General features: G+C 37.6%; 1 protein-coding gene across 1 annotated transcript in view; it reads left to right on the plus strand.

Moving 5' to 3' along the window:
* Window positions 1-1731: 1731 nt before the first annotated feature.
* The window catches only part of LRAT (lecithin retinol acyltransferase), a 30148-nt gene continuing 5271 nt past the window's right edge, over window positions 1732-26608 (plus strand). The window contains exon 1 of the mRNA XM_044062435.1: window positions 1732-2446. Coding sequence (XP_043918370.1) covers window positions 1916-2446 — 531 coding nt within the window. The 5' untranslated portion in view covers window positions 1732-1915. The remainder of the gene's footprint in view (window positions 2447-26608) is intronic.

Consider the following 26608-nt stretch of genomic DNA (forward strand, 5'->3'; position numbering starts at 1 on the left):
TGTGTGTATAGAGAGAGAGAGAGAGAGATAATAACCCTGAGGTAATTCTAGCCTAATCTATTTTAAGTTTCTATTTGTGTATTTTATGCAACTTCAAACCAAAAGTATGTTATTTTTGAAAACTATTAAATAGAAAACAGCTCTCAAAGGCAGGTGTGTGTGTGTGTGTGTGTGTGTGTGTGTGTGTGTGTGTGTGTGTGTGTGTGTGGTCGTGCGTATCCCTGTGTTTGTTTTTTCTTTATGCATGTGTCTGTTGACAATAAGTATTCGTCTGCACCTCTTATAAACTAGAAAGCTCTCATCCCAGCACTACCACAAAACCTACATACCATGCTGTAACTTATCGTCCCCTATCAATAATGGGTTTAGTGTTACTGAATGCCCCTGAATGGCATGCATTTTACAGCTGTACAAGTGAGGATGAGACCTGTCAGGGAAGGCTTCTCTTACTCAGCTGCCAGATTTTTCTATGTCATTATCAAAAGTGGCTTTCAAGTGATGTTATAACTGCTATCATGCTTTCAGTGGCCAATATTCAGGTGTTGTCTTGACCTCTTGTCAAGGATACCCATTGCAAAAGCAGTTAGAGCCCTGGGAAGAGAAGGAGGGGATGATCTTTGGCACCCTGGCTTGTCTATTTCTCAGTGTCTGTTATTGGTGTTACTGATAGAAATCTGGCTATAGAGCTCCCAGAAGTTGTAACTGTCTCTTTTACTGTATGCTTCCCCGCAGATATTTTTTTCCATCTACTCAAGATGAGTGATGAGGCTAACCTGAACAAAAACATCAACATATTTTAAATACTCCTGTTTAAATGATACAAATATTGACTGATAACATTAAAAGATCATTTATTCTGTCAAAATGTGCAGGTTTTCTTTCTCGGCTCAGTGTACTGCTTCTTTAATTGCCCAGAATGTTAAGTTAATTAGCTGTTAATAGTTTAAGTGGTTTTATATTCTCTCTTCTCTTTAGGGTCGTAGAAGAAGCTGTGTATCCTAACACACTGCCTATGCTACAGGTATACTGATATGAGCATGTTTTTTTTGTTGAAGAACTTCTTGTTTGACTAAATCAGAATAGCATAAAAGTACCTGAAAAAATGGAATTTCTGGTTAAAAAATGCAAGTGGCAACAAATCATAACTGAACCATGCACAGTCAGTTCATAAGAAGGTGTGTCATAAAGTAAATATTCTTACAAATGGACAACTGAATAAATACAAGCAATTAACATTTTTTTTTGCAGAATGCTCAACAGATGGGTATACCCTAAGAAAATAAGTTGTGAATGCAAAGTCAAAAGCATGATTTCACTGCATAAACAAAGTAAGCATAGTTTACATCTGTGTGAAATATGCTACACATACAAGATTAAACTAGCAGAGAGAGTTTGATACCTGTAACAAGGCATTATTTTATTAGGAAGTATGTTTACTTCTGAAGTAAAGTGATTGCCACCTAAAAAATTCTGACTGTTCTGTCATTTAGAAATTACATTTGCTGGTAAATAAAAATAACTGATTTGCTGTCTCTGATTTGCCTTGCTGGATGGACAAGTAGCACTTATTTTAGTACTACAATGTTGTAGTCGTGTGAATAGGGTACAAGAAGAAAACAGACCTATTTTATATTCTCTAGATGTATATTTTTCCCTCTGCTTTAAAGTTTAGTGTGTCAGTAGGTCATCCCCTTCCCCCTTCTCCATCTTAACTACTGTCAGTGTTTCTTCCAAGGTTCCTCCTCTGAAACCAGCCCCTTTTCTTTAGCCAATGTACATCTCCCTTCCTCTCTCTCTTTCGCTTTCTCTCTCTCTGCCTCTGTCTGCTTCTGAAGTGTGAAGTACAATCCCTAGATATTAAGAAGCAGCATGAATTAACACAAGCAAGCACAAGGCAGTCAACAACAACAAAAATATGTTGGACTTTGTTGGACTCTTGCTGGAGAAGGTTTTCTTCTACTTAAACTTAAAACTTTTCAGCACTTCAGCCCCTTCAGCTGAGGCAGACAAAAATGCAAACTATTATGAGGTTTCTTCGTTAAAGAGGGGAGACCTGTTGGAGGTGCCACGTACTCTCTTCATTCACTTTGGCATTTACCTAGGTGACAATAAAGTTGCTCACATGATGCCAGACATCCTCCCGGTGATAACTGATGACAAGGAACTGATTCAGAAAGTGGTGACAAATAAAAGACTTCTGATGGGGGTTCTCACCAAAGTAGCCAGCATCAGGGTAGACACAGTGGAAGACTTTGCCTATGGAGCAAGCATCCTAGTTAATGAAATGGATGAGCTCTTTAACAATAAACCCCTTCCTAATGAAGATGTAGCCCAGAGAGCCGAGAAGCTAATAGGACCCACTCCATACAGTTTGTTGTGGAATAACTGTGAACACTTTGTAACTTACTGCAGATATGGCAGCACTGTCAGCTTTCAGACAGACAAGGTAAGTACTTAGTCTGGTTTCCTTTACTGTTATAAAATGTAGGACAGATTTATGTCAGTTTGTCTCAGAAGTATTTGGTAAAAGGCCCCTCTGCAAAGTAACAATGTCTGGATAATGCAAGCTTAATAATTTAGTAAAGGAAAAAGATAAAACTGCACTGTTAACAGTGCAACCCAGACCTCTCAGAAAATGAGATTAAGCATTTTCCTGAACTCTGTACATGATACAGTCTCTTTAAGGTTTTTAAGTAAAACAGCATGCAATGTTTTATTTGTCAGTCGCACAAAACACTGGATTTCAGCATGCTTAAATTAAACTTTTGCATGGTATGTTTATACCATATCCTTTTCGTGCTAAAAGGTATTTAAAAGCAAGACACAGCTTTGATGGGCATAAATAAATAAAAATAGGAAGCCTACATTAAAGTTACAGAACTGCTAAAGTCAGTTAAGGAATCAAGACGGGCCTGCGAGGTATGTTTCTAATACAAAGCCAGCATGCCTTTGAAACAGCTGAGAACTCTTTAATAAGTTCAGTGCAGGTTTTCTATGTAGCATTCCATTAACAGACTAATCTATTTCCTTAATTCTGTAAGTTTTTCCACCTTACTACAAGGCTGACATAAAGATGGCATTATACAGAAAGTAATTACAACACTAACTCTATTAGTATCATTTTTCTGTTCATGGTGAACATGGCCTTGTGAATGTAGACAGTTACTGTGATGTTTTTTGTTTTTAAGAGGAAATACCTGTTGGATGTAACTGACAGAAAAGCCTTACCTCCAGGGCTGAAAGCACAGTGGAAAAATTCCTCTGAAAACAGACCTGCACAGTTCATATTAGTACTGAGCTGACCACAACATTCCTTTTGGTCGTACTGATGCTGGTGACTTTAAGTCTGGGATTTGGTGTAAAGGTAACACTGTGAGACAAACTGTGGAGGATGCAATAAAGACTGTACTACAAATTCATTAATACTCTATGCTTTAAGAAGCAGACAGTGGAAGCCAACTGCATGTAATCTTTACCAGTCTTGAGTGACACAGAGCTGTAGTCAAAATTGCTAAGACATTGTGTAATGAGACGTGTCATAACCACAGTTGTGAGTGTGTGTGTGTGTCATATATTAGCATCTTCTGCTTCTTCATTCCATTACTGGAAGCTAGTAATATTTATTGCTTCCTGCAACACATGCGGGCACACACACAAACACCCACGGTGCCAGTAACTTTGAAATTATTTGTATTTCTCTTTAAATAAATAAATAAATAAATAAATTATCTTTCAAAGGCAAAGTCAATCTGTAGCTAAATTTTCTGACACTGGCTGTGAAGGGCACGGATGCAAAATTTATTGACTGGTTCCTTACTGTTCTGTCAGTAAATTAAATTAGTATTGACCTGTTTTGTTAGCTGCTTAAAAAGGTGGTGCTACCCCAGTAAGCACGTGGTACGCCTACCCTCATACATGAAAGTAATTTGCAGATTCACAGCATATCTGCTTAAGTCCAAGTCTGTTACTTTAGTAAAACAGCAGTACTAAATAATACTGAAGTTACCAGGAAGCAAAGCACTCAGCCTAACAAAAGAAATGTAAAACAAAGGGAAGATGAGTAGTTAGTAGCATGCATGTGGAGCTCTTCAACACTTAGTTTACCTCTGTGTTTCTTTTATGACTTCCGAGTTCTAGAGAGCTTTCATCTTGTCCTTGTGTCTTGGCAGCCAAATACATCCTGTGTACAATGTATGTAACATACAGTGAATGCTAATACCACCTTTCTGTTTAAAAGTCATACTTAAAACCTATTATTTTCCAGTTGTTAATATAACTTGGCCACTTGTAAAGCCCTTTGTTGTAATGGGCACTAACAATAAAATCCTGTGAAAACTGCTTCCATCCAAAGGTTCTAATTATTGTAACCCAAGGATCACTCCTCCCCACACACACAAGCACACACACGCATACACACACACACACACACACACACACACACACACACACACACACACACACAAAGACTACATTATCACATTTACCTATTTTAAAATGGATTTGCCTTACCTATTTTAAAATGGATTTGCCTTAAAAGCACACACTGGAGTTTCAAATTCCTGTATTTCTGATTCGCTCAGAAATGTTTTCCAAAGCTGGATTTCAGGCACAACTGTATTCATAAATGCAGGAATGTATTGTTATGTTTGCCTGTCTAGTTGGAGCATGTCTACTTAATTTATTAAGTATGACAACAACAGCTGCAGGCCTGAGGTTGTCACGGTGCTTTACATATACATTGGTATTTGACTACATGCAACGTGAATATACTCTTATTCTGCAATTAGTTTTACATTTTCGGCCCTTTCTGCCTTGCTGGCCATCAAACCCATCCACACAATAGACCTCCATGGCTCCCCTATATCAACAGCTACCAGAGGTAGCCATCATCAAAGCAGACATTGGGGTGTTTGGTGCTCTCAACCAGCAATGAGAGTATACATATGTTTTCCTTATAAGTGGCCTAAACCCCTCTTGGGTAGTCACAGGAACACCTACATCATCGCAGGGACCACCACCTATACCTCACCTACATCATCGCAGGGACCACCACCTATACCTCACCTACATCATTGCAGGGGCCACCACATATACCTCTCCTGAGTTTGAATATGTTCTCCTGTGCAGCCAACAGGAGGTATCATCACCAGCTTGGAAGGTCACATTTATGTCTCCGTTGCAATGGCTCCCACTCTTATGACACCATCCTGTGCTTCAGCAGTATCTGTGTGGAGAGTGGAACCCTCTCCCCTAAATGGTAATGCCCATCCTCTTCCTTTCCTACAGTGTCAAGCACCTGAGATGTTAATTGAACTCTGGCTATCCCAAGGCTTTTAGCCCTCTAAGCCACCATTGCAGGAAAAACTCTGTACTCTTTCAGGTCACAACTAAAAGCAGCTATATTAAGTAAAGTAGTATACTTCCCAAATTTATTATATTTATTTGACATTTGTTGACCGGGAGTATCCGACTGAGCAAAAGCCCTTTTTCAGCGAAGGCCTGGGCAGAAAAGCTCCACAATACCATGAAAATATAATAACATATAAACAGTACCATGAAAAATTAATAACATACAAATAATGAAACGGTACATATAAGTGAATAAAAATACAGTAAGTAACATAATAGCATGAAAAATTAATAAGATACAAACAGTGAACTAGTATATAGATGAATAAAAAAATACAGTAAGTAATACAGTATGTGCTAGCTTGAAGCAGTAATAAACTTATGTACACGTTACAGTATGAGTAGTGTCCATGACATTTTGAGACAAGCTGTGTCACAGAGCAGTTGCTTGAAACAGTGGACCTGATTGTTGACTAATTACACAATGTCAATACCAAGTCAGTGAAAAGCATTTCACACTTCAAATGAAATACTGTACTGAAATTAGGACCTCTGGAATAGCAGCTTTTACAGTATGAATAAACAAGTGCATGAAATTCCTTTCCTTTTTCTTAAACTTTTTTCAGATGAGTCGAGAACATTTATTTAAATTGCTTAGTCTCATGATGATTAACAAAATGGAAGTACTGTGCCATACAAGCATTGTAATCCTTTCCCTGATTTTTTTTAAATACATAATCATAAATTTAGCAAATATGTAGACTTGGAATGTTAGGTTGCCAAGCAAAATGCTCTTAAAATATGATGGTGTAATGTGGATGGTGTAATGTGGTTGCTTAAAGAACACAGAATGTCTTTGGCATTTTTCCTCCCAAGTAATGTTTTAGAAAATGAAATTTAAGTACAGTAAATCCCAAGTACTGTTGCACAAATATGAAAAACAAACAAAATTCAATTTATATAACTAGGTAAAAGCTATGACAATTTCACACAGTATTGCGTATCAGAGCACTGTATGTGGTGATTTTGTTTGAAATGGTGAACAGCACCTTTACAGCTATACCTTACAGTTATGAATTATGTGTATTTGGCCACTTCACATGTTAACTAGTAATGAATTAATTAGTTTATTTTTTTAACTAGGGTAGAACACTGATCCCCATGGATTTTTCAGGCCAACTCAGACATTACAAAAAGCAGTGATGTTAAAGATAACCATAATTACATTAAATAAATATGTAAGCAGAGACGGCAAAAGTGCTTAAGCAACACAGGTGCTGTTGAAATTAGTAACACTGTGGGAATACATCTCAATAACCTATTACAATAGAAACTGCCATGTCATTTTATACCATTTGAAAGTGTATTTCATTAGTTAGCCATACACTGTTCTTGTAATTTATAGTGGAAGGTTGCGCTTTCTTTCCCTCCCCAACATTTTTCTCTTAAGTGGCATACTTCCTTCTCCCCTGGCTGACTCCTACCAATCTCCACGCTTGCTTTGCAAATGCAGGTTACTGGCATACAAATCAAATCTACGTTCCTGCACACCGGTGAGCAGGCCAATGAAAATAATATTTTAAATTAGTGATTGTCTCAAGCGTCTTTCACAAGGAATGGGCACTGATAGTTTCTAAAAGAAAGCATCACTATTACTTTTGTTGTATGTTTGTACACAATATAGTGATATCAAATGTGGATATGTTCATAGGTTCGTAGGTAAGTACTAGGCTATCTGCCCATGGGCATTTATAAGCCTAGCCAGAATGTGTTGGCTTTCGCCACCCCCTTAGATTAGCTCCCTGTGCCTCTGTCCAGCAGAGCCATTAGTTCCCTGTGCCTCTGTCCAGCAGAGCCACTGCAGTGATCCCTGGGGTAAATTTTCTGTTTCCCATCCACCCTTCAAGGTTTCTCTTGAAGAGTGTTAGGGAGGGGCTCTGCCTGATGTATATTGGAATCCTGTTGCAAAACATGGGGAGTCTCTGGGATAGGAATCTATCCCTCCAGCATGTCCTATTTATCGTTGTGGTGAGGTTTATATCTCTAGAGCGTGTGGCTCAATATGTCACAACTGTTCTGCTTTCCTAAAAATACACTCATAGCTTTAGTAGCAATCATTTCATGAAAAGACACGGTTTTACTTTCTACCTGTGCTTGCCTGGTAGTGGGGTTTCTATACATCTGTTGCATTATCTGTCAAGAATATATGTAAATTAGGGCATTTTTAACCCCCTACCATGGCTGTCTGCACTCCAGCCACACCTTGTATGACTTTCCATGTCATCATTAGATGAGGTTTGTAATTTTTAAGAAGTCTTGATCATGTTGTGTTTATACATGAACCGCATGTACTAAGAGCATTAACAGTTAACAGGATGGCATTCGGTACTAACGGCCGGCTCTACAGACACTGAAATGTAAGTATATGAGAAGATGTATCAGTCTAACATAGCTACGCTGTAGTGCTATCAAATGAGTATAGTAACTCACTATTTTGCTGCAGCTGTCAGCTCTTCACAAAAATGATACAGTTATAAGCTCAACCCCATTTCTTACTACAAATGTAGCTGTTGTTCTCATATAGTTCTTGATGACTTACATTTTGCATCCCTCACTGTGTAAATTAATATATTATGAATGTGCCACCTCCCTTTTTCAGTCTCTTGAAATTGGATCCTATGCATGTTGTCACTGTAATCTTGGTGTCGGTAGTTTGCTTAGGTTTGAGTTTTGCTTGTTTCCTTACCATTCCTTCTATTCATCTTCCTCGCCACTCCTGTCCATCATTTTGTACATCCATCAAAATGTTTGTGCTTTTGTCATGATCTTCTAATGAGTCTTTCAAGGCTTATCAAGCTGCCTTCAGGTTATGGATTTTCCAGTTTGTCTCCTTCTTCTAACCCTGTTTCATTTGCTGTTTAGTAGATTCTGTATAATTTGAGTTCCCTGTTCAGTTTCCTCTGATACTGAGGGTACATTTCCAACTTGCACCTTAACCTGTCATTGTTGCAGCGAGTGTTTTTAGCTTTCGTCACTAGGTACTGCTGGTTTTGACACTTAATGTTCTTTGTTCCTTGATTTGGTTATGAAGTTTACTGTACAAAATTCTTACTTCTGTGATACTGTATTCACAGTATGCCTTTTTTATATAAATTTTAACAGCTCTGATCTGTTTCACAGATTTAGATGAATTTTTGATCCTTTTCATAAAACATGGCCTGCCTCTTTAATGTATACATTGGACTGATTTAACACATTCACCTAAAATGACTGAACTGCTTCATTACATTTGGAATTATGAAAAGTATCCAGTTGCCATATACTGACGCTCCGCATAGAAGCACATCTTACGTGCTGCACCAGTCTTGTTGCCCTTAGAGATAAAGTTAATTAATAGTGTTCACTGGTACAATATTGGCTGCTTTCTTTTGGTCAGTCTCATTAAAACATCTGGAACAAACGTCTTTGAAACACAATGCTACCGTACTGAAACAAATATCTGTAGATTAATTTCTTATGCATCAGAACAGAATAGCATGGAACCTGATGGCTCTGAACTGCCAATATAATTAATTTTGTCTGTACTTGGCATTTCTGCCAACATATTTAATTTTGTCTGTGCTGAGTTTCACATGATTTGAAAAGTACAGTCAACAGAAAGATAGCCAAGTAACCAATCGGGGGAGCCTCCACCAGGACCTGTGGAACTATGTACCAATGTCTGGACTGCTCTCCATTCTATAGGAGTTTAGCCAGACATTTCTGATTATGCATTAACCTCCTGTGCTACTAATTCCCCCCAACATAAATGTCCTTTGCTTTTTGATAAATATACAGATAAAGAATTAAAGATGCAGTACATACCCCGACATTGTTGGGTTAGAGTCTTTTAACTGGTTAGATAACAATAACAGTAAACACAAAATGCTCTGGGCATAGTTATGCTAATTATTGGCTCTCTTATATTCTTAACTTCATTGGTATATTTGAAACTAGAAAGTTTGTTGCCCTTGTGTTAGGTAAGATACTGACTTGATTAAAAATTAAATTTGTACACCATGGATTGCTTTATATATGTCAGGTTATATTCATACAAACAAATTATCACAATGAGATGTTATTTGCAGGAAAATATTACTAATTTTGTAGAAGTAATTATGCTTTTATTACATACTATTTGTTAAATTATTCTAACAATGGCCACACACCAGTTTTGAGCTTTGTAATTTTAAGGTCCGGTATTGAGACAAACAGATTGCAAGACAAAAGCTTCCAGTATGCTAACTGAATTTGAAGCTAGCATGGTAACACTTGACAATGAAGTGTCAAGAATGCATGCTTCCATTTTACATTCTAGTAAACATTTTTTTTCCAAGTAAAACATTTTTGAGGGTGTGTTCCCCCAGAGTGGAACAGTTATGTTGAAGTACTGTACTTGGCAGTCTTTGTATGTTTCACGCATCTTAAAATTCTCATGCGCATGGCTCACAGTGACTTGGATTTCTTTAGGTGGAACATGTCCATCAATTCTGAGTTGGACATGGCTTTGTAAGTCAGGCAGAGATCACCTCTGAGTAATATGCCACTGAGTGCAGCCAGACTTTTTTCAGTCGGGCTGCATACGACATATGTTTGAGGCCATTAATCCTCTTGGTGAGGTACTTTTTGTGGTCTCTCCAGCTGTTGGAAGTGTCTTGTGAGGTACATCCCAAATGGGGCATTGTACCCTATGATGGGTCTGATGAGTGACGAGTAGAGGGGCACTATAACCTCTTTATTTCTAGATGCGAACCCTTTAGTAATTAGGTGGGCCACATAGAAGGATTTCCTAACTACTTTGGCAAAATATGATTGTCAAAGGAGTGGTTACTATCTACCTGGGTCCCCAGATCTCTTATTACCTCTTCTGTATTAAGGGGGCTGCCACCTATGTGGTAATTCGTGAGTGTTTTGTTTTTCCCAAACGGGATGACTATGCATTTTTTGGCATCTAGCTTGAGGCCATGACTTTGACACCAGGTGTCCGTCTCAGTAAGGCCCTTTTGGAGGATGTCCATGTCAGCCAAAGAGTCCATTATGGATCCCAGTTTGCAGTCATCTGTGAACCTGGTTAGCCATAGTCCTCCTGTGTTTGCCTGTAGTTCTGAGAAGTATATGCAGAACAGTAGAGGGTCCCAGGACCGAGCCTTGTGGGACACCACTTGTGACTGGTTTAGAGTTGGACCTGGAGCCCACTATTCTTACTGTGTGAGTTGTGTCTGTAAGCCAGTTGGCAACCCATCTCATGATGTAGGGGTTTATGTTCAGGCTGGTGAGTTTTTCTGTAATACCCGAGTGGGGCGAATTGTGTCAAAAGCCTTGGCAAGGTCAAGGTAGGCTGTGTGAACAACCTTTCCCTCATCTATGCTGCTGAAACATATAATATAATATAGGCATATTTCTTAATTCTACTGATACTTCAAGCATATCACTTGGAATGTTATTGGTGCTGTTTCATGGCATTCAGATATAAAATTTTAAAATGTTACCTATAAAATGTAACACAAGCCAAAAGTCTGCTGAACAATGACAGCAGTTTTAACTACTGGTAGCAAATGCTAAGTCAAAGAAATAATGTGGACCTATCAAATTATATAAGTACAGTTTGAGTACATAACCACTTTATAGCAAAATCTACATGTTTAAACAACATCTACAACCAGATCTGTTTGTGTTTCAGACACACACACACACACACACACACACACACACACACACACACACACACACACATACATATTTTGTTGGGTCACAACCAGATGCATCTGTTTGTGGCTGCATACACATATACACACATGCACATTTTGTCAGGTTTACCTAGTGTCAGTGTGGAGAAATGAATTGTAATGAAATTCACTGCTTTATTCAACAGCAGAACTCCACCACAGATTACTTATGCAATCTGTAGTTCCACTGGTAATCCCAGCATCATCTGCCAAGATGAAAAATACCCTCATTGTTTTAATCAAAGCTTGTTATATCACACATTTTCACAATCTGTAAATGCCTGAGTTTCAAAACATTATTTCTTAAGAAGTGGGTCACCTGATCCTCTGAGCTGGTTTAACACTAGAAAGCAAAATAATCAGTCTTTTGAATTCTGTGTACAATAGTGATTTGTTCAACTAGTGCGTCTTCCTTCATGGGGTAGTCTGTGAAAGGCGTTTTTGTGTCTCTCTCAGACAAAAGCATTAACAACTACCTGTTATTTTACTGTCTTTTGAAAGAGAAAGAAATTGATGAAAATTTAAATTGATTTCCTGTGATACACTGTGATACATCAATGACTTACATTTCCTTACTGTACTAAACTGTTGTAATTGAAAAACACAGCAGTTATCCAGTGTTTATAATTTACATAAGTAAACAACGTATGTATCAAAGTTGCAGTCTGCAAACAAGTACTGAAAAAAATGTTGTTTCCAGTAGCCCCCAATAAGCAGAGAAACATGTTTATTACTGTGAAGAATGAAAGTCACTGTAGCAGGTTTTAACCTTAACTCTTGCAGCTTGCTACTTTGAACGTTTGTGCTCATCTTGTTAAGCTAGTCAGTGAGCTAAGTAAACAATGTTTAAGCAACAGTTTGAGATGTATGCCCTACAACTTCCGCTACTCCATTTTCAGCCCATATTGAAAATTTATAACATATGTACCTGATAGTTTCAGTAATGTTTTCTGATCTTTTGTCATTTAGTCCAGGTGCTGAAATGTATGTTATCAGAAAAAAAAAAAAAGCTTGAGTTTCCAACATCTCAGGTGTCGCACTTAAAAAATCAATCTGTATATTTTAAGTCTATCAACAAAAACAAAATGTGTGAAGCTGCATTTACTTAATGTAGTGCATGTCCATAATTATAAGGATTATTATTCTTGCCCCAGTTTTTATATGATGTTTGTATAGGTTCATAGGCTGAAAGGGAAAGACTAGCTGCCCTTGTGGGCCATTTTAAGCCTAGCCAGTTTCCCCTTTTGTGCTCAAAATAACCTACCCCATTTGGTTATAGATTGGCCTTGCCCATCCCATGGTCGATAATTATATATTACCACAATGAGAATAACTGGGATCATACCATAGATAATTTGAGGGGACACATGCATGGAATAAAACATTTAGGAGCAGCATCTCTCCATTAGTAGTACAGGAGACAGTCCTGGATTAGGTTTTCTGCTTTACATCCAAAGACCTAAGTGAACTCGAAAATAGACAGGCATGAACTCTTTTTTTATGTGGATGGGGAGTCTGTTCCACAGCCGTGGTATCCTCTGTGAAATATACCTGTCCCTTCAAACCATTCTGTTGATGTTGCAGTTGATGTTTTGATCCCTAGAGCGAGTGTTTCTGATACCATTTGACTTGCTGATGTGCAGCTAATCCATCAGTAATGGGTCATATCTGTTGATAAATAATTGTGGTCAAATCTACTTTTCTTGGAAGATAGTTTGGAAAAATAATCTTTCTCACATTATTGTAAAAGGAGACCAGCATACTGGTTTATTAGAAAGAGGCACCATCTCTTTTATTTGCAGTTCACGGAAATGCCAAAACTAAAATAATCTGATTTTTAACACTTTTACAATAATTTATTTAGAATTCCTTTACAGAACAACGAGACAGTCGTTGTTAAGAAACTTGTGTTTCTGCAGAAGATCAAGCCTCCACAGCACCTCCAGTGGAGTTGACCCTTAAACCTCCACATTAGTAAGCTAATTCCAACATTGCACAGCATTTAAGGGGGAGCTTAGTTTGTCTGTGTGACCCGAGTAGAGACTTTGCATTTTCCAAGCTGCTGATATGGAATATAAACTTTCAAAAACTGGCATTCAGAAACTTCAAATTTTAATAAATAATTTCAAACAATTGTAGGCTGAATCTGGGATGCGGTGATTGTTACATTCTATAAGTAAAAGGAAATGCCACAGCAACCTTGTACCAACAGTGAAAAGCCTGAACGCAAGTTTATTAATTCAAAATCAAGCGTTTTCGCCACAAGACCCTTGTGGCTTCATCAGAGAAAATACATTAAAGCATTAAAAACACATGTCTTAAATAGCTTAAGGCAGGAAGTGACATAACACATTTCACAAATTTAAAAATTTAAGAAAACAGTTTAAAATAAACCAGCCCACCACTATAAGATTAAAACATTCCTCATATCAAACAGTCAACAGCACCATATAAACACACTTCAAAACAAACCAAGAAGGTTATACATAGATATAAAAAGTAAAAATTAAAAAATAAATAATAAAAATCTGCATGAGAAAGTCTGCATAAAAAGACCTCTAAAAATTATGCTTTCCTTTTAATACCAAAACAATTACCTATAAGGGAAGCCAATTAGAAAGAGGGTTATTTTATATTATTTGTTATTCATTTATTGTTTATTGATATTGATTTTTTATTTATTATTTATTATTAACAATCCTCATTAACTATCACTAACCAAAATTAAATGTTTTAAAAATTGGTAAAACAAAGCAACTGGTAAAAGATCTGATGGGAGAACCACTCAAAATAGGTAAGTAAATAGACAAGAAGCAAAACTACCCAGGTAGAGTATACTTATTATCTCATATAACTTCTTAATTTAAGAACAGCAGATATATTGCAGTTTTCATTGAGTCCTGGGACCCTAAAAGCATCTAATTTAAGTTGCCATTCTAGTTCTCGATTCTCAAGTAACAGGGGATAAGGCCCACCTCTGATGGAAGTTGGAACATGGTCAATAACCATAAATTCAAAACTATGACCAGGGTGGGAATGAACATGTTTTGCCAAAGCATTTTGGCAATTATCTTTTCTTATTGCATAATCATGCTCATAAAGTTTTGAATTTATGGTTATTGACCATGTTCCAACTTCCATCAGAAGAATGGCAACTTAAATTAGAGGTCCCAGGACAATTTTTAAAACATTTAATTTTTAACAAATAATATAAAATAATTAAAAGGAAAGCATAATTTTAGAGGTCTTTCTATGTATAACGTGTTTTTAATGCTTTGATGTATTTTCTCTGATGAAGCCACAAGGGACTTGTGGCGAAAACGCTTGATTTTGAATTAATAAACTTGCGTTCAGGCTTTTCACTGTTGGTACAAGGTTGCTGTGGCGTTTCCTTTTTACTTGTTTCTTTTTCGTTTGGTACATTCTATAAGTAGTTTAAAGAAATGCCCATGTGGTAAGTTTCAAATTAAATTATTGAACATATCTGGAGTTAGAGAATTCTATTTACCAGACTTAATGTAGTGTTACAATTTTAAGAAATGACTAGGATAAGGTTCAAATCAAATGAATGAACATAGCCAAAGTTGTAGAATCCCATTTATTAGACTTACTGTAGCATCATAGCTTTAAGAAATGATTATGTTGTAAGTTTCAAATCAAAAACATAGCCAAAGTACAAATATATGTCATATTTACCAGACTTAATGTAGTGTCATAGCTTTGGTTAACTGATTTGCTCTAAATGTTCATCATACTTTTACAATCCCGTATTCTGGGCTAAAGTAAATAAAAGAAAATTGTTTTCAAACATGTTTCACAAGTAAATGCAAAATTGGCATTGTTGATGTTGTTGTTGTATCTTTCGGCTTTCCCGGTTAGGGGTCGCCACAGCAGAACTCTGGTCCGCTAATGATTGGCAGTAGATTTTTACGTGTCGAGTTGCCAGCCCTGATGCACAACCTCCAACAAAGGTACGCCCATTCACGCATGTCTCCACACAGAAGACCCTTTAGCTGAGAATCGAACAGGACAATATCTTATTGTGAGGTGACAACGCTACCGCAGCACCACCACAACTCTTAATCTCAAAATGGTCTGTGAGCCTTATCTAGATGATTTTTAGAAAGACCCTACAAATAAACTGTGGTAATTACTGCAGTTGGTGACAGTTTCCTCAAGGCTGAAATATGTCTGCAGGTAAGAAAAAAGATAAGCAGCAACCCCTGACCAAGAAGGTATCAACGGTCTCCAATAAACTATGTTTAAATAACAGAACCAAGTACCTGATCCTCTTTCCTCTTTGTTATTTGCTTTTTATTTAGTCAGTGACAAAGAAAATCAGACACTCAGAAATGTTATGGTGCTCAATAACATTAACAGTAGTTGCATATGATTTTGTTTTGTATTTTAGAAATCTAAAAAAGGACAGTTTGGTGTTGTGGAAAATTCTGGGACAGTTTCAGGTATTTTCTGGTTATGAAATTACTGAGGATAAAACAAATGTGGCAGACTACCTACCACCACTCAACAACACCCATATTTATAGGGACATGATAAGATGAAGTATTTGATACATAAAATAAAAAGGATTCTGCCAGCTGAGGATATCTGGGAAGAGACTAAACAATGAATAAACTGGAACTTGGAAAACCTGAATCATGGATAGTAAAATATAAGCAGTGAAAATGTCCCCTTTAATTTCATATACAGGTCAGGAATATTTTTAGCAACCAGATGAGAAGTTATGGACAATAATTAATACTGTTAAAGAAATGTACTTGGGAGTGAAAGAGGGCAAGATTTAAGTGGAATAAGTTGATTCTCCCCATAGAACAAGGTGGTTTAAGATTACCTACTGTATGTGGTTAAGACTCATATACATAACACAAGCAGAAGGTTATAAATCAAAGTGGATGGACGTGAAGATGAAATAGAGGAGAAGTTTGAGAAGTAAGGAAAGGATATGATTTTGTATGCAGGTCCTTAAAGAAAATTATAAGCAAAAAAAAAAAAACGTATTGAATATTATATATAGAAAGTGTTCTAAGAAGTAACCCAACACGTGAATGGAGAAGGTAGGTTTTACCAATAGGGATGATAGTAAGTACGATTACAGAAACAAATAGGCATGAAAAAACTGGAGAAAATTAGCAAAATAACCAAAGTATTGGGAACAAACAACTAGGGAGGGAAAGTTAACAGAGTGGGATAAGGCCTAGCAAAGGTCTGCACTACAGTTTAGTGATTGCCGTCCATGCAGGGACTGACCACAGAATATAAACAAACAGTAAGGGATTGGTGCTAAGTGAAAGCCAGCAATGGTAAAGGTTTTAGTTGAGTCTAGAAAAGAAGCTGCAGTTAAAAAACATGGATAATTAGAAGGGCAAAATGTTACATGGTAACTAAAAAAATCAAGCAGATGAAGTTAAAAAAGATTGGGAAGAGCGACTGAAAAGACAATTTACCAGTGAACAGTGGTACAATATCTAAGATTGGGAAGAGCGACTGAAAAGACAATTTACCAGTGAACAGTGGTACAATATCTATATGACTCCCGTAGTGTTTGCATAGATATTAAAATAGCCCAAGCAGACTTTAGCGATCCTTAGCTTAGGTAGATATCAAATGTTTGAAATATGATGGGAATGAGAAAGGTAATTGGGAACACGTTCTGGGAATGTAATAGGTTGGCAGAGTTTCAAAATTCCCTACAGAGTGTTTTTTTTTTTTTTCAGAAATGTTGGAGGAGAAAATTGTTGTAACGAGGGAAATTATTAATTATTTAAGCTGAAAATTATTTTCAGTTGGAGCATAGACTTTGAATTTCCTAGATATAATAAGGCCTTACTAGGTTTAATGCTACTGGCTGCCAAAAAAAGTAATTACTAGAAAATGGAAGTCAAAATCTAAACCAAATGTAAGTGAAGTACAGAATATTGTAAAGGATATAAAATAACTAGAGGTAGGATCCTTAGAAAAAAAATGGTAATTAATATGTGGTAACAATATATGTGGAATAATGTTCAGGAAGAGGAATAAGGCTTAATAGAAGGAACCGAATAATTTTATGTAATGTCAGAGTGAATGATTGTTAAAAAGGAAGCGTATGTTTGTAGTGCATGAAAAATGTTATGGTTTGTTTTCTTATATTAATGCGTGTGTACTTGTGTCAGTGTTTTAGTTGTGATTTAATAAAGATTGTTATGTTTAGTAAAAAAAAGGTCAACAGCTGAAAGGTTAGAGTTGAGGAGAGGCAAAGGGGTGAAGATGGGACATTTTCCTTTCATGAAGGTAAATTAATCAAAATTTCTTTCTTTCAAGTAAGAGTACAGGATGTTTGGGCATCTCCAGTATTATTAAAAATGACAACAGAGAAAGTAAAAGCAGTCATACATTCTTTGTTTCAGGCAAAGGGCATTAGTCAGTGGAGTATTTGCATTGTCACAGCTGGAAATGGGTTCTATTTTTATTAGGACCTAAGGTAAGATACTAAAGGGGATGGTTATGGAAAAATGAGTAAAAATGAAGCTTGCAATTTCAACAAAAATATGATTTTCTTATCTTCAGATAGAGGACTTCTCCATTGCTTTTTTTTAAAGCTGTCTTGCTATGTTCTTAAAAAAAAGCAACAGAGATTTTCCTTTCTCCGTTGCCTTTTTTAAAGCTGTCTTGATATAGCGAGACAGCTTTAAAAAAAGAAACAGAGAAAGGAAGATCTCTGTTGCTTTTTTTAAGATATCTCGCTATGTTAAACTCTTTTAACATAGCGAGACACGTTTTAAAAAGCAATGGAGATCTTCATTTCTCCGTTGCTTCCACACACAGCTCTGATGAACTGCGTAACCATACGCATACGCAGTACATCAGAACTGCCACAGAATACTGGACAGCTGCGGAAGAGCAGCAAGGAGGCATTATACAATGCCATTATTTAAGAAAAGTTTTTTTTTTTCTTAAATAATGTCATTAGATATAATAACCACGCCTGTGTGGGTAATGCTGGATTTACCCACGGTTGTCTTTGTTTGGCCACTTGGGCTTCACCCTTGTGACCAAACCACACCAACCGTGGGTAAATCCAGCATTACCCACACCCAGGCATGGGTTATTGCTTAAATATCACATGGTAATAATAAAATTTTATTGTAAATGTGTACAGTTGTTGTTATTTTTAATTTACGTCTTATGTATGCACTTGACTTAGCCTAGAAGCAGGCTTGGACTTGCAAATGGTCTTTTGACCAGCAAGCCTACCAGACTGTCAAACTCAATTAAGTGAACAGCTGTCTGCAGTGGCATAGTAAGCTGTGGAAAATGAAGCACTCAGGATCATGACTTGTATCTCTGGGCTGGGTGCAATGTAAATAATGGGTGCATTTTTTTTATAAATTCTGTGATTGTGGACTATTAGAAATGCTAGTGTTCTTCATTTTATACTAGTGGATTGTTTAACCACCAATGTGTCAAAACAGGGATTTGACATTGAAGATCTGAACGCCTCCAATGTCACAATAATGGGACTGAGTTTTGGAGGGAAGTGTGTGTTTTGTAATTTTGCTTTGTAATTGAATATAAGCAAAACTTTTCACACAGCCGTTCGGAGTTTGCAGAATGAGCACAGGCTGTTCTTCATTGTGGCAGTATTTCTGTTTTATTTTTTTCCTTCAATTGTTCATTTTCTTTTACCCACTTTATCAAATTCAAAGTCATGGTTCAGTCAAAGTCTTTCCTGGCGTTCAGTGAGTGCATAGCAAAAAAATTACTACTAGATGGAATGCCAGTCCATCACAGGATACACACACACACACACACACACAGTTTGTATGGTTCTCTTTATCAAAAGGGTACAGTATGTATGTATGCAAAGTGACCTAAAAGTCGGTACCCAGTAAAAATTAAAACAAATATAGCTGCCCCTATTTTGCTGTCTTTGACCCCCCCCCCTCATTATTTTAGGCTTTGTCCAGATTTCATGCACTAAGGGGCTGAGAGGTATGGTGCTGTCTGTTGTCATTAATCATTCATGGACATATCAATGTAGTCAGCATAGATCTTTAAAAGTATTTGCAAATAGATAATGTAATTTTCAAAAGTATACCAATTGATGACCGCAAAAATGTTGCCTCAAAGAGCAATTGCGTACAGTGTAGTAAGTATTCTGATTAAAGCGCTGATGAAGATGTTGTTTAGGAATGTTTGTTAAAGCTACACTCTGAAAAGTATTGTAAGCTCTTACTGGCAGCAAGTGTCAACAGTGAAGCCAGTTAGTAAACCAGTGTATTATGAAACCGTACACCATGATGTCAGGAGCGGCCTTAGGTCAACTGGTGCCCTAGGCAAATGGGCTCCACGGCGCCCCACCACCCAGTGCCCCCATCCTAGTCTACCTACATCAAATAAATACTGGAAAGGTGCCCCTACTAAACCGGCACCCTAGGCGGCCGCCTAGTTGGCCTATGCCTAAGGCCAGCTATGCATGATGTTTATACTGCGGTGGTGGTGCTGCGGTAGCGTTGTCACCTCACAATTAGACGTTGCCTGTTCAATTCTCAATTAGAGCGTCTTCTGTGTGGTGACATGCGTGAATGGGCGTTCCTTCGTTGAAGGTTGTGCGTTAGGCCCGGCAAGCCAACACGTAAAACTCTACTGCCAATCATTAGCGGGCCGGAGTTCCGCTGTGGCGACCCCTAACCGGGAAAAGCCGAAAGAAAGAAAATAAACAAACACCATGATGTTTATACTACACAGAGTGTAATGTAATGCTGCCCTCTGGTGGCCTCCATCAATATATCTCTTTTTGAAATGCAAAGTGCTGGGGCCACAGCACTTGAGATCTGTACTGTTAGTGTATTCTAAGAGGATTTAATGAATCTTTGATATTTACTATGAAGTACAAACAGCTTTAAGCAACATTATTCATTCATTTGTTCTTATGTTTACAAATAAACCATTTATTGCATTTTGTGTTCTAGTGTTATATGAGATTAATTAACAATACCACAATCTGTTTCAGTATGACCACACATCTTGTTTATAGAATTCTTGTTTTTCTTGCTGCTGACTAAAATGCCTGCTTGGTAAATCACCATGGTTAGTGGTATTTTCCTAGGTTTTAACAAATGGAACCTTAAGCAAATGCTGTCTGTTCTTCCTCAAAGCATTGTCATAGTCTGTTAGTATAATCTGGTTATAACCTCACAGATTACCTTGATTGTCAGTCCCTCTTGCTCGCCTACTCTAAAATGGACCCAGCCATCTTGTACTGATAGGACCGAGGACCTGGAAGTTCTGCTGCTTACTCAACTGGCTTTGTTACACTTTGGAAATTGTACCTCAATTCTGTCTGCCAAATGCACAAGCTAAAGGTAGCCTATTTCTTATTCTCCAATTCACATTGGAAAGACATACTTTCCTGAGCCGATGATCTGTAGATAAAAAGAGCAAGAAGTGGGTTTCCGTCTTACTCCGCAGCTTTTTCAATGGCTTTTTAAAAGTTTGCACTCCCCCGAGCTATTAGACTGCAGGAAAAGCAGAACGGTGGTTACATGCTCAAAACTATAGTCTGCTGCTAATTTATTGAACTTTCGACAGTTGAACTGTAGTCATTATTACTGTCCCATGTCTTGCAAAGCTAAGTTTACTGTTTGAAGTCACTTGTTTTGCTAATTCATCCAGTAACAGACCAAACTCTAGATAATTTGACTGGTAGTCTACAATAAGTAAACTCTCATAAGCTATTTCTTAGAAAAGGACCACAAATACCATGGACCGTGCAACACTTGACCTACACAGAGGCACAGGCCTTTTGTAAAGGTGTCTGTTGTGTGGCAGCAATCTTTGTCTTACCACTCAGTACAGCATTTACCTGTGAAACCTACTATTGCAGTTAATCTTGATCACAGCAGCATGGTGTTTTTGTGTGCAACAACACCACATCATACATTAGGCCTAATTCCAAGTTATTATTTTGCCTAAACTTAACAACTGCTTGAGCACATATGTGAAAAGAGGGCATATGCTTCAGTCTTGTAGATTCATGGATTAGTACTAGGCTAACTGCCCTTGTGGGCCATTTTAAGCTTAGCTAATTACTCCATGTAAGAATCAAAACTTGCACCTTCTGTCTGTAAGGTAAATACCTTAACTATTATACCAGCCTCCCACCCATGTCTTCACATAAGAATTCTAGACAAAGACAAAAATAATGGGGGGGCAAAGGACCAAAATCAGGGACAAATTTTAAAATTGCTGTTTTATAAAGTTGCTATATTAACATGTTTTGCATTAACATGCATTTTTCTGAAGGATATGAAGTTTGAGACTCCAACATCTGCCACTGTTTAGTGACATTAATCCTTAGTGATTTGTCAGAAAACAACAAATTATATGCAGAACAGGGGCAAAAATATAGCCATTCAGCAAAATCCTAGACAGTTGAGAGGTGGGGTTATTGATGCCATCCATACTAATAATGCTAAATGAAAGAGGAAGTTATTCAAGTTTCTTTAGTGGACTAAACAGCATTGATTGTAAAAGTCAAAATGCCAGTTTCTTTTCAAATTATCTTAATAACTAACTAATTATACCATGACACCTCTTTCAATGTTGCTATCCCAAGTACAAAACCTTGATAATATATTATCCAGGGATCTATCCCAAGCAACATGCATGAAAATGTACATTTGTACTACACATGTGAATGGGTTTTAAAATAAACTAAATGTACATCTTTGTCTGAAAAATGAGAAACTCTAAGCTCTACAATGAGTGAATAAAGGCAAACAAGTGGAAAACCACTAAGCACTATCACAGAAAGGTGAAAATTCCCACAGAAGTGGCATCTACACCACAGTACAGTCTACCCCGTCATAAACTGCAACAATCATCTACCATCCCCAATACAGCTCCATAGAAACAGGTCGTCCATATCCAACTATAAATAACTAATTTAAAGTTTATGCACCTTGAGGGTTTAAAGAAGTCAGTTAGTTGGCAGCATTCCATGCCTTTCTCAAGATACACTGCCTGCTTCCTCAGTATCCCATTTGCATTCTAACAGTCTAATTACATGGCATAGTCTGTGGCACTTCTGAATTTTTACAAGTGACCCTTCTGCCTTTGCACTTCCCTTTGCCAGATACTTTGAATAGATTCTGAAAACCCAACCATCTATTTAAAACAGCAGTTTGTTCATGCTTGTTTAACAATACACAATCTTGAAAATTTACCACCTGTTTAGATTAGCTGTTGATATTTGTCAGTATTTTAATGTACTTGTTTAATAATTAGACTGTTAATTAAATCAACAGTTTGCTTGGCTGTATATGTTTATCAGTTATTAATTGCTTTTGGAAAAGTAATTCAGTGCTGAACTTTTCTTTCTAATAAATGTATGCTTTGATAGTTTATATTCTGCAGTACTATTACAACTATTTCTGTAATGTCCTTAATGTTGTAGTCTGCACTGTACTATATGTGTTGTTACTCCACTGGGGGACAGGTCTTAGCAGAAAAGGGCTTGAGAGCCAGTCTTCCCACCTGATAAACAAATGGATAAGTAAACTAATATCAGTTGATAAAGTAGCACCAAAAATTAAGCTTGTCAGAATCTGAGTTTGCCTTGGATATCCCCACAAGGAACCATTTCAGGTAAGCCTACCACATACTTTGCATACTAGTAAATTCTATACACAATGTCATCTTTAAATTGGAGATCTTTTTCATATCCCACAGATCAGATTGCTGAGCTGGAAATGAATCTAGTATATTCAGTTGACCATGCCAAATGTGTAATTCCAAACAGGTCACATAACCTGGATAGTGTGCCTTATTTATTTGTTTAATTTCTTTTAATTTGCTAACTAGAGCAAGGCACTGGTCCCAGTTTAGCATTTTCATACACAGTATATGATGCATACCAAAATTTGTTACTCATAAAGTTTTACTGTGCAGGATTTTTGTTGTACCCTCACCGTCCCCCCATCCCCCCCCCAAAAAAAAAACAGTTGAAAAATGCACTTTTTCTCGATGGCCTAGCTGAATAAAGTAATATTACTGAAACACTTTTGCCACTTACTTTTGTACTTTGCTTTCATTAAAACCATTCAGTGACTGGTGAAATGTCAGTGATAGTTGTCTGTATGATAAACAGAGTGTTTTATCTATATTTCAAGAAAGGTGATAACAACATGGTGCAACTGCAGTATATGGTCTGAACTTCAAAGCTGCAGCCAGCAATCTGTCAGCAAAGGTTGACAAATGCTGATAATTCTTGGTTGTGAGATTACTGAAGAAACCTTCGACTTGGGGTCAGTACCGTAGCTTAACTCCAGAAACAGTTCTGGGCAACAGCAGATATCAGCACAAGAGTGGAATGTATTACAGAAACATTGCAGGGCCTGTCAAGAAAACAAGTTTTGGCCTCCTGCCCCAAGTGTCAGACTGCCCAGAGTGTATCTGAGGGTGCAAAGAGATAGCTACTTATGGGACACAGAGATAGCACCCCCCCAATCCCCACCCAGCACTGCCCATTAGAGCAATTCTATACCCACACTTACATCTAAATGTTCAAGGAAGTAGGCTCATCTTGAGTTCTCTTCAAAAGTCACGTGTTTTGTATTTATTAAGCAGTACTCAAATATATGCAGGGAGCCTATTGTCCTATACTCATTGGACTGTAGCAGCAAAGTTAATGCTATGCTACTACACCCTTTGTAATTTCAGTAAGTGTGACAAAAATGAACAGCTATGCTACTGCTCCCTTTGTACATTCAGTAGATATGAATGAACAGCTATGCTACTCTCCCTTTGTACATTCAGTAAATGTGACAAAAATAAATGGCTACACTACTGCTCCCTTTGTACATTCAGTAGATATGACATGAATGAACAGCTATGCTACTACTCCCTTTGTACATTCAGTAAATGTGACAAAAATGAACATATTACTCCCGTATACATTTTCTTATAACTATGTAATCAGAACTATGGGCATTCTGTTTGCTTATTTATAGGCTTCCTGCCAACACATTCATATCATTCTATATTTTGGTTGAATTAAAATACATTTTCACTTCTGTACTTCAGTTGCACTGTATGTAGTATTGCCTGACATTGCAATCTGCTATTTTAGAAGAATGTTTTTTTTTTCACATATACAGATCAAAGATGCCAGTCCCACACTTTATACTTTCATGCTTTGTTTTGATTTAGTTTAGAGCTGTTTCTGTGGGTTCCACAAAAACAGATTGTCAGTACATAATATGCCTCTTCCAGTTTAATCACAGAATGACTAGAGATTGGCTCCTGAGTAAAAGCATTAAACATATAGATGTACTACTTTAGTTAAATGTTAGCTGTCTTTCATGCCCTTAGGATAATTGTATGCTTTATGGTCTATAATAACATCTAAACTATGAATGGTTATTGGCAGTGAATGAAAGGCTATCAACTTAATTTTGTGTAGAAGGTTCAAACCTATGGATTGCAGAAAATGGTATTGCCAACTGTGTCAGCAGTGTAAACAAAAGTATGCATGTCTTATATACTATATACATTTATTATGTTAGAAGGATATTTTCATTGAGCAGATGTATATTACTTACATGTACAGCCAACCATTTAATCCTTAAAAAAAACAAATACAGTATGCAAGAAATGTACATGCACAATTTCTACTTTACTTCACCATAGGTAGCAGTATGATTCTGTCAGTACATGTGGGTATGAACGACCTGAGATGTATTTAACTGGACTATATGAAGAGAGATTATTGATCTCTCTGAATGTGTCTCAGGCAGGTATGTGCCTTGCACTGAGCAGCATTCTACCTTCATCAAGCATGATGCCACAGTATGATCGAAAGACGACTAACTTTAATAATTGGCTTAGTTTTTGGTGTCTTTCCAGGGGAAGTATTTGTCATTAGGGGAGGACATGGTTAATAGACCACTTTACTTTGTAAAGGATGGTCTACACCTGTCTTCCCTAGGCATCTGAATATTAGTTAACACTTTATCCAACCCTCAGAGCTTTCTTTAGGCAATGCAAAATTAACAAACCTAATGATGTAGCAAATAAATCCCAAAGAAACCTAAAGATGTTACTGCTCAGTACTAGGAAATTAAACAAGAAACTCCATACCCAACAAGCTCTTCTCACTCTGGAGAATATAGGCCTCTGAGCCTTTACTAAGACATGGTTTAAATCTGCAGAAAGTATTCTGGTAATGCAAGGCTTCAGTGCCTTCCACACGTTTAGACCATCAGATGCACAGACAGGGAAGAAGGTGGAGCAGTCTCTATTTTAGCAACAAGCATAACTCTACCATGTGCAAATCATCACAGCCAAAGTCCCATACCATATCCTAACAAGCTATAGGTCACCGTCTATGTCCCTAGAGTCCCATGGCTTGTACCTAGACCTACTGGAGACACTCACCATTAAACCAAGCACACCCTATATATAGGAGACTTTAATTACCCCTCTACAGACTGGGAAACATACATACACTGCCGCATACTTGCAGGCACTATAATTCCTGGACTTTATTAACATGTATATTCTTGACCAAATAGTGCACACACCCACCAGTAGTTCAAACCTACTGGATCTGGTACTCACCAATATGTAAGAGAGAGAGAGAGAGATGCACCCCCCCAAAAAAAAAAAGTGTCCCATCCTCACTGGTGAGGCTGGATCACAAAGCCTTCAAAATAAAAATCAACTTGGTAACCCCAGCAAACCCTGTAACAGTTAGGAACTATTTCAAAGCAAAGTACACCATGTTAAGTGATGGCATACCCCCACCCCCTACTAGGGGAGCAGGGCATAGCAGTGCTCACTAAGGCAAAAAACACAGCCTCTGTGGGTCCCAACAATATCCCAAAATGCCTCCTAAATAGTGGGAAACATGACCTATCAGGGCCACTTGAGTCAGTTTTCAGCTATGGCCTCAAAACAGGTTTTGCACCACAAGAATGGAGGACTGCAACGGTTATCATATTTCACAAGGGTGGGCCGTCAACCAACCCCAGAAACTACAAACCTATTAGTCTTGACTACTCTAATATGTAAATCCATTGAATGAATTATCATGGAATTGATCATCAAAGACCTAGGCAACCTTCAGACACTGGACCTAACTCAGTTTGGCTTTGTCAAGGGACGATGATGCCTACTAAACCTGCTGGACTTCTTTGAGAAGGTCACCAATGCAATAGATGAGGGGAAAACAGTGCATACCACCTACCTGGACCTAGCCAAGGCATTTGATATAATACCCCACTCGGGTATAGTTGACAAACTCACTGAACTGGACGTAAACCCCTACATAACTCACTGGATTGTCAGCTGTCTTTCAGACAGAATCCAGGAAGTCAAGATTGGTGAGACCACCTCCACTACGAGCCTGGTCACCAGTGGGGTACCTCAGGGCTCCATGCTGGGATCTCTCCTAGTTGGCATACTTCTTGGAGGTAAAGGCTAATGTCAAG

The sequence above is a fragment of the Protopterus annectens genome, chromosome 2.part1 (genome assembly GCF_019279795.1).
Source record: "Protopterus annectens isolate FY-2018-M chromosome 2.part1, PAN1.0, whole genome shotgun sequence".
Taxonomy (NCBI): Eukaryota; Metazoa; Chordata; order Ceratodontiformes; family Protopteridae; genus Protopterus; species Protopterus annectens.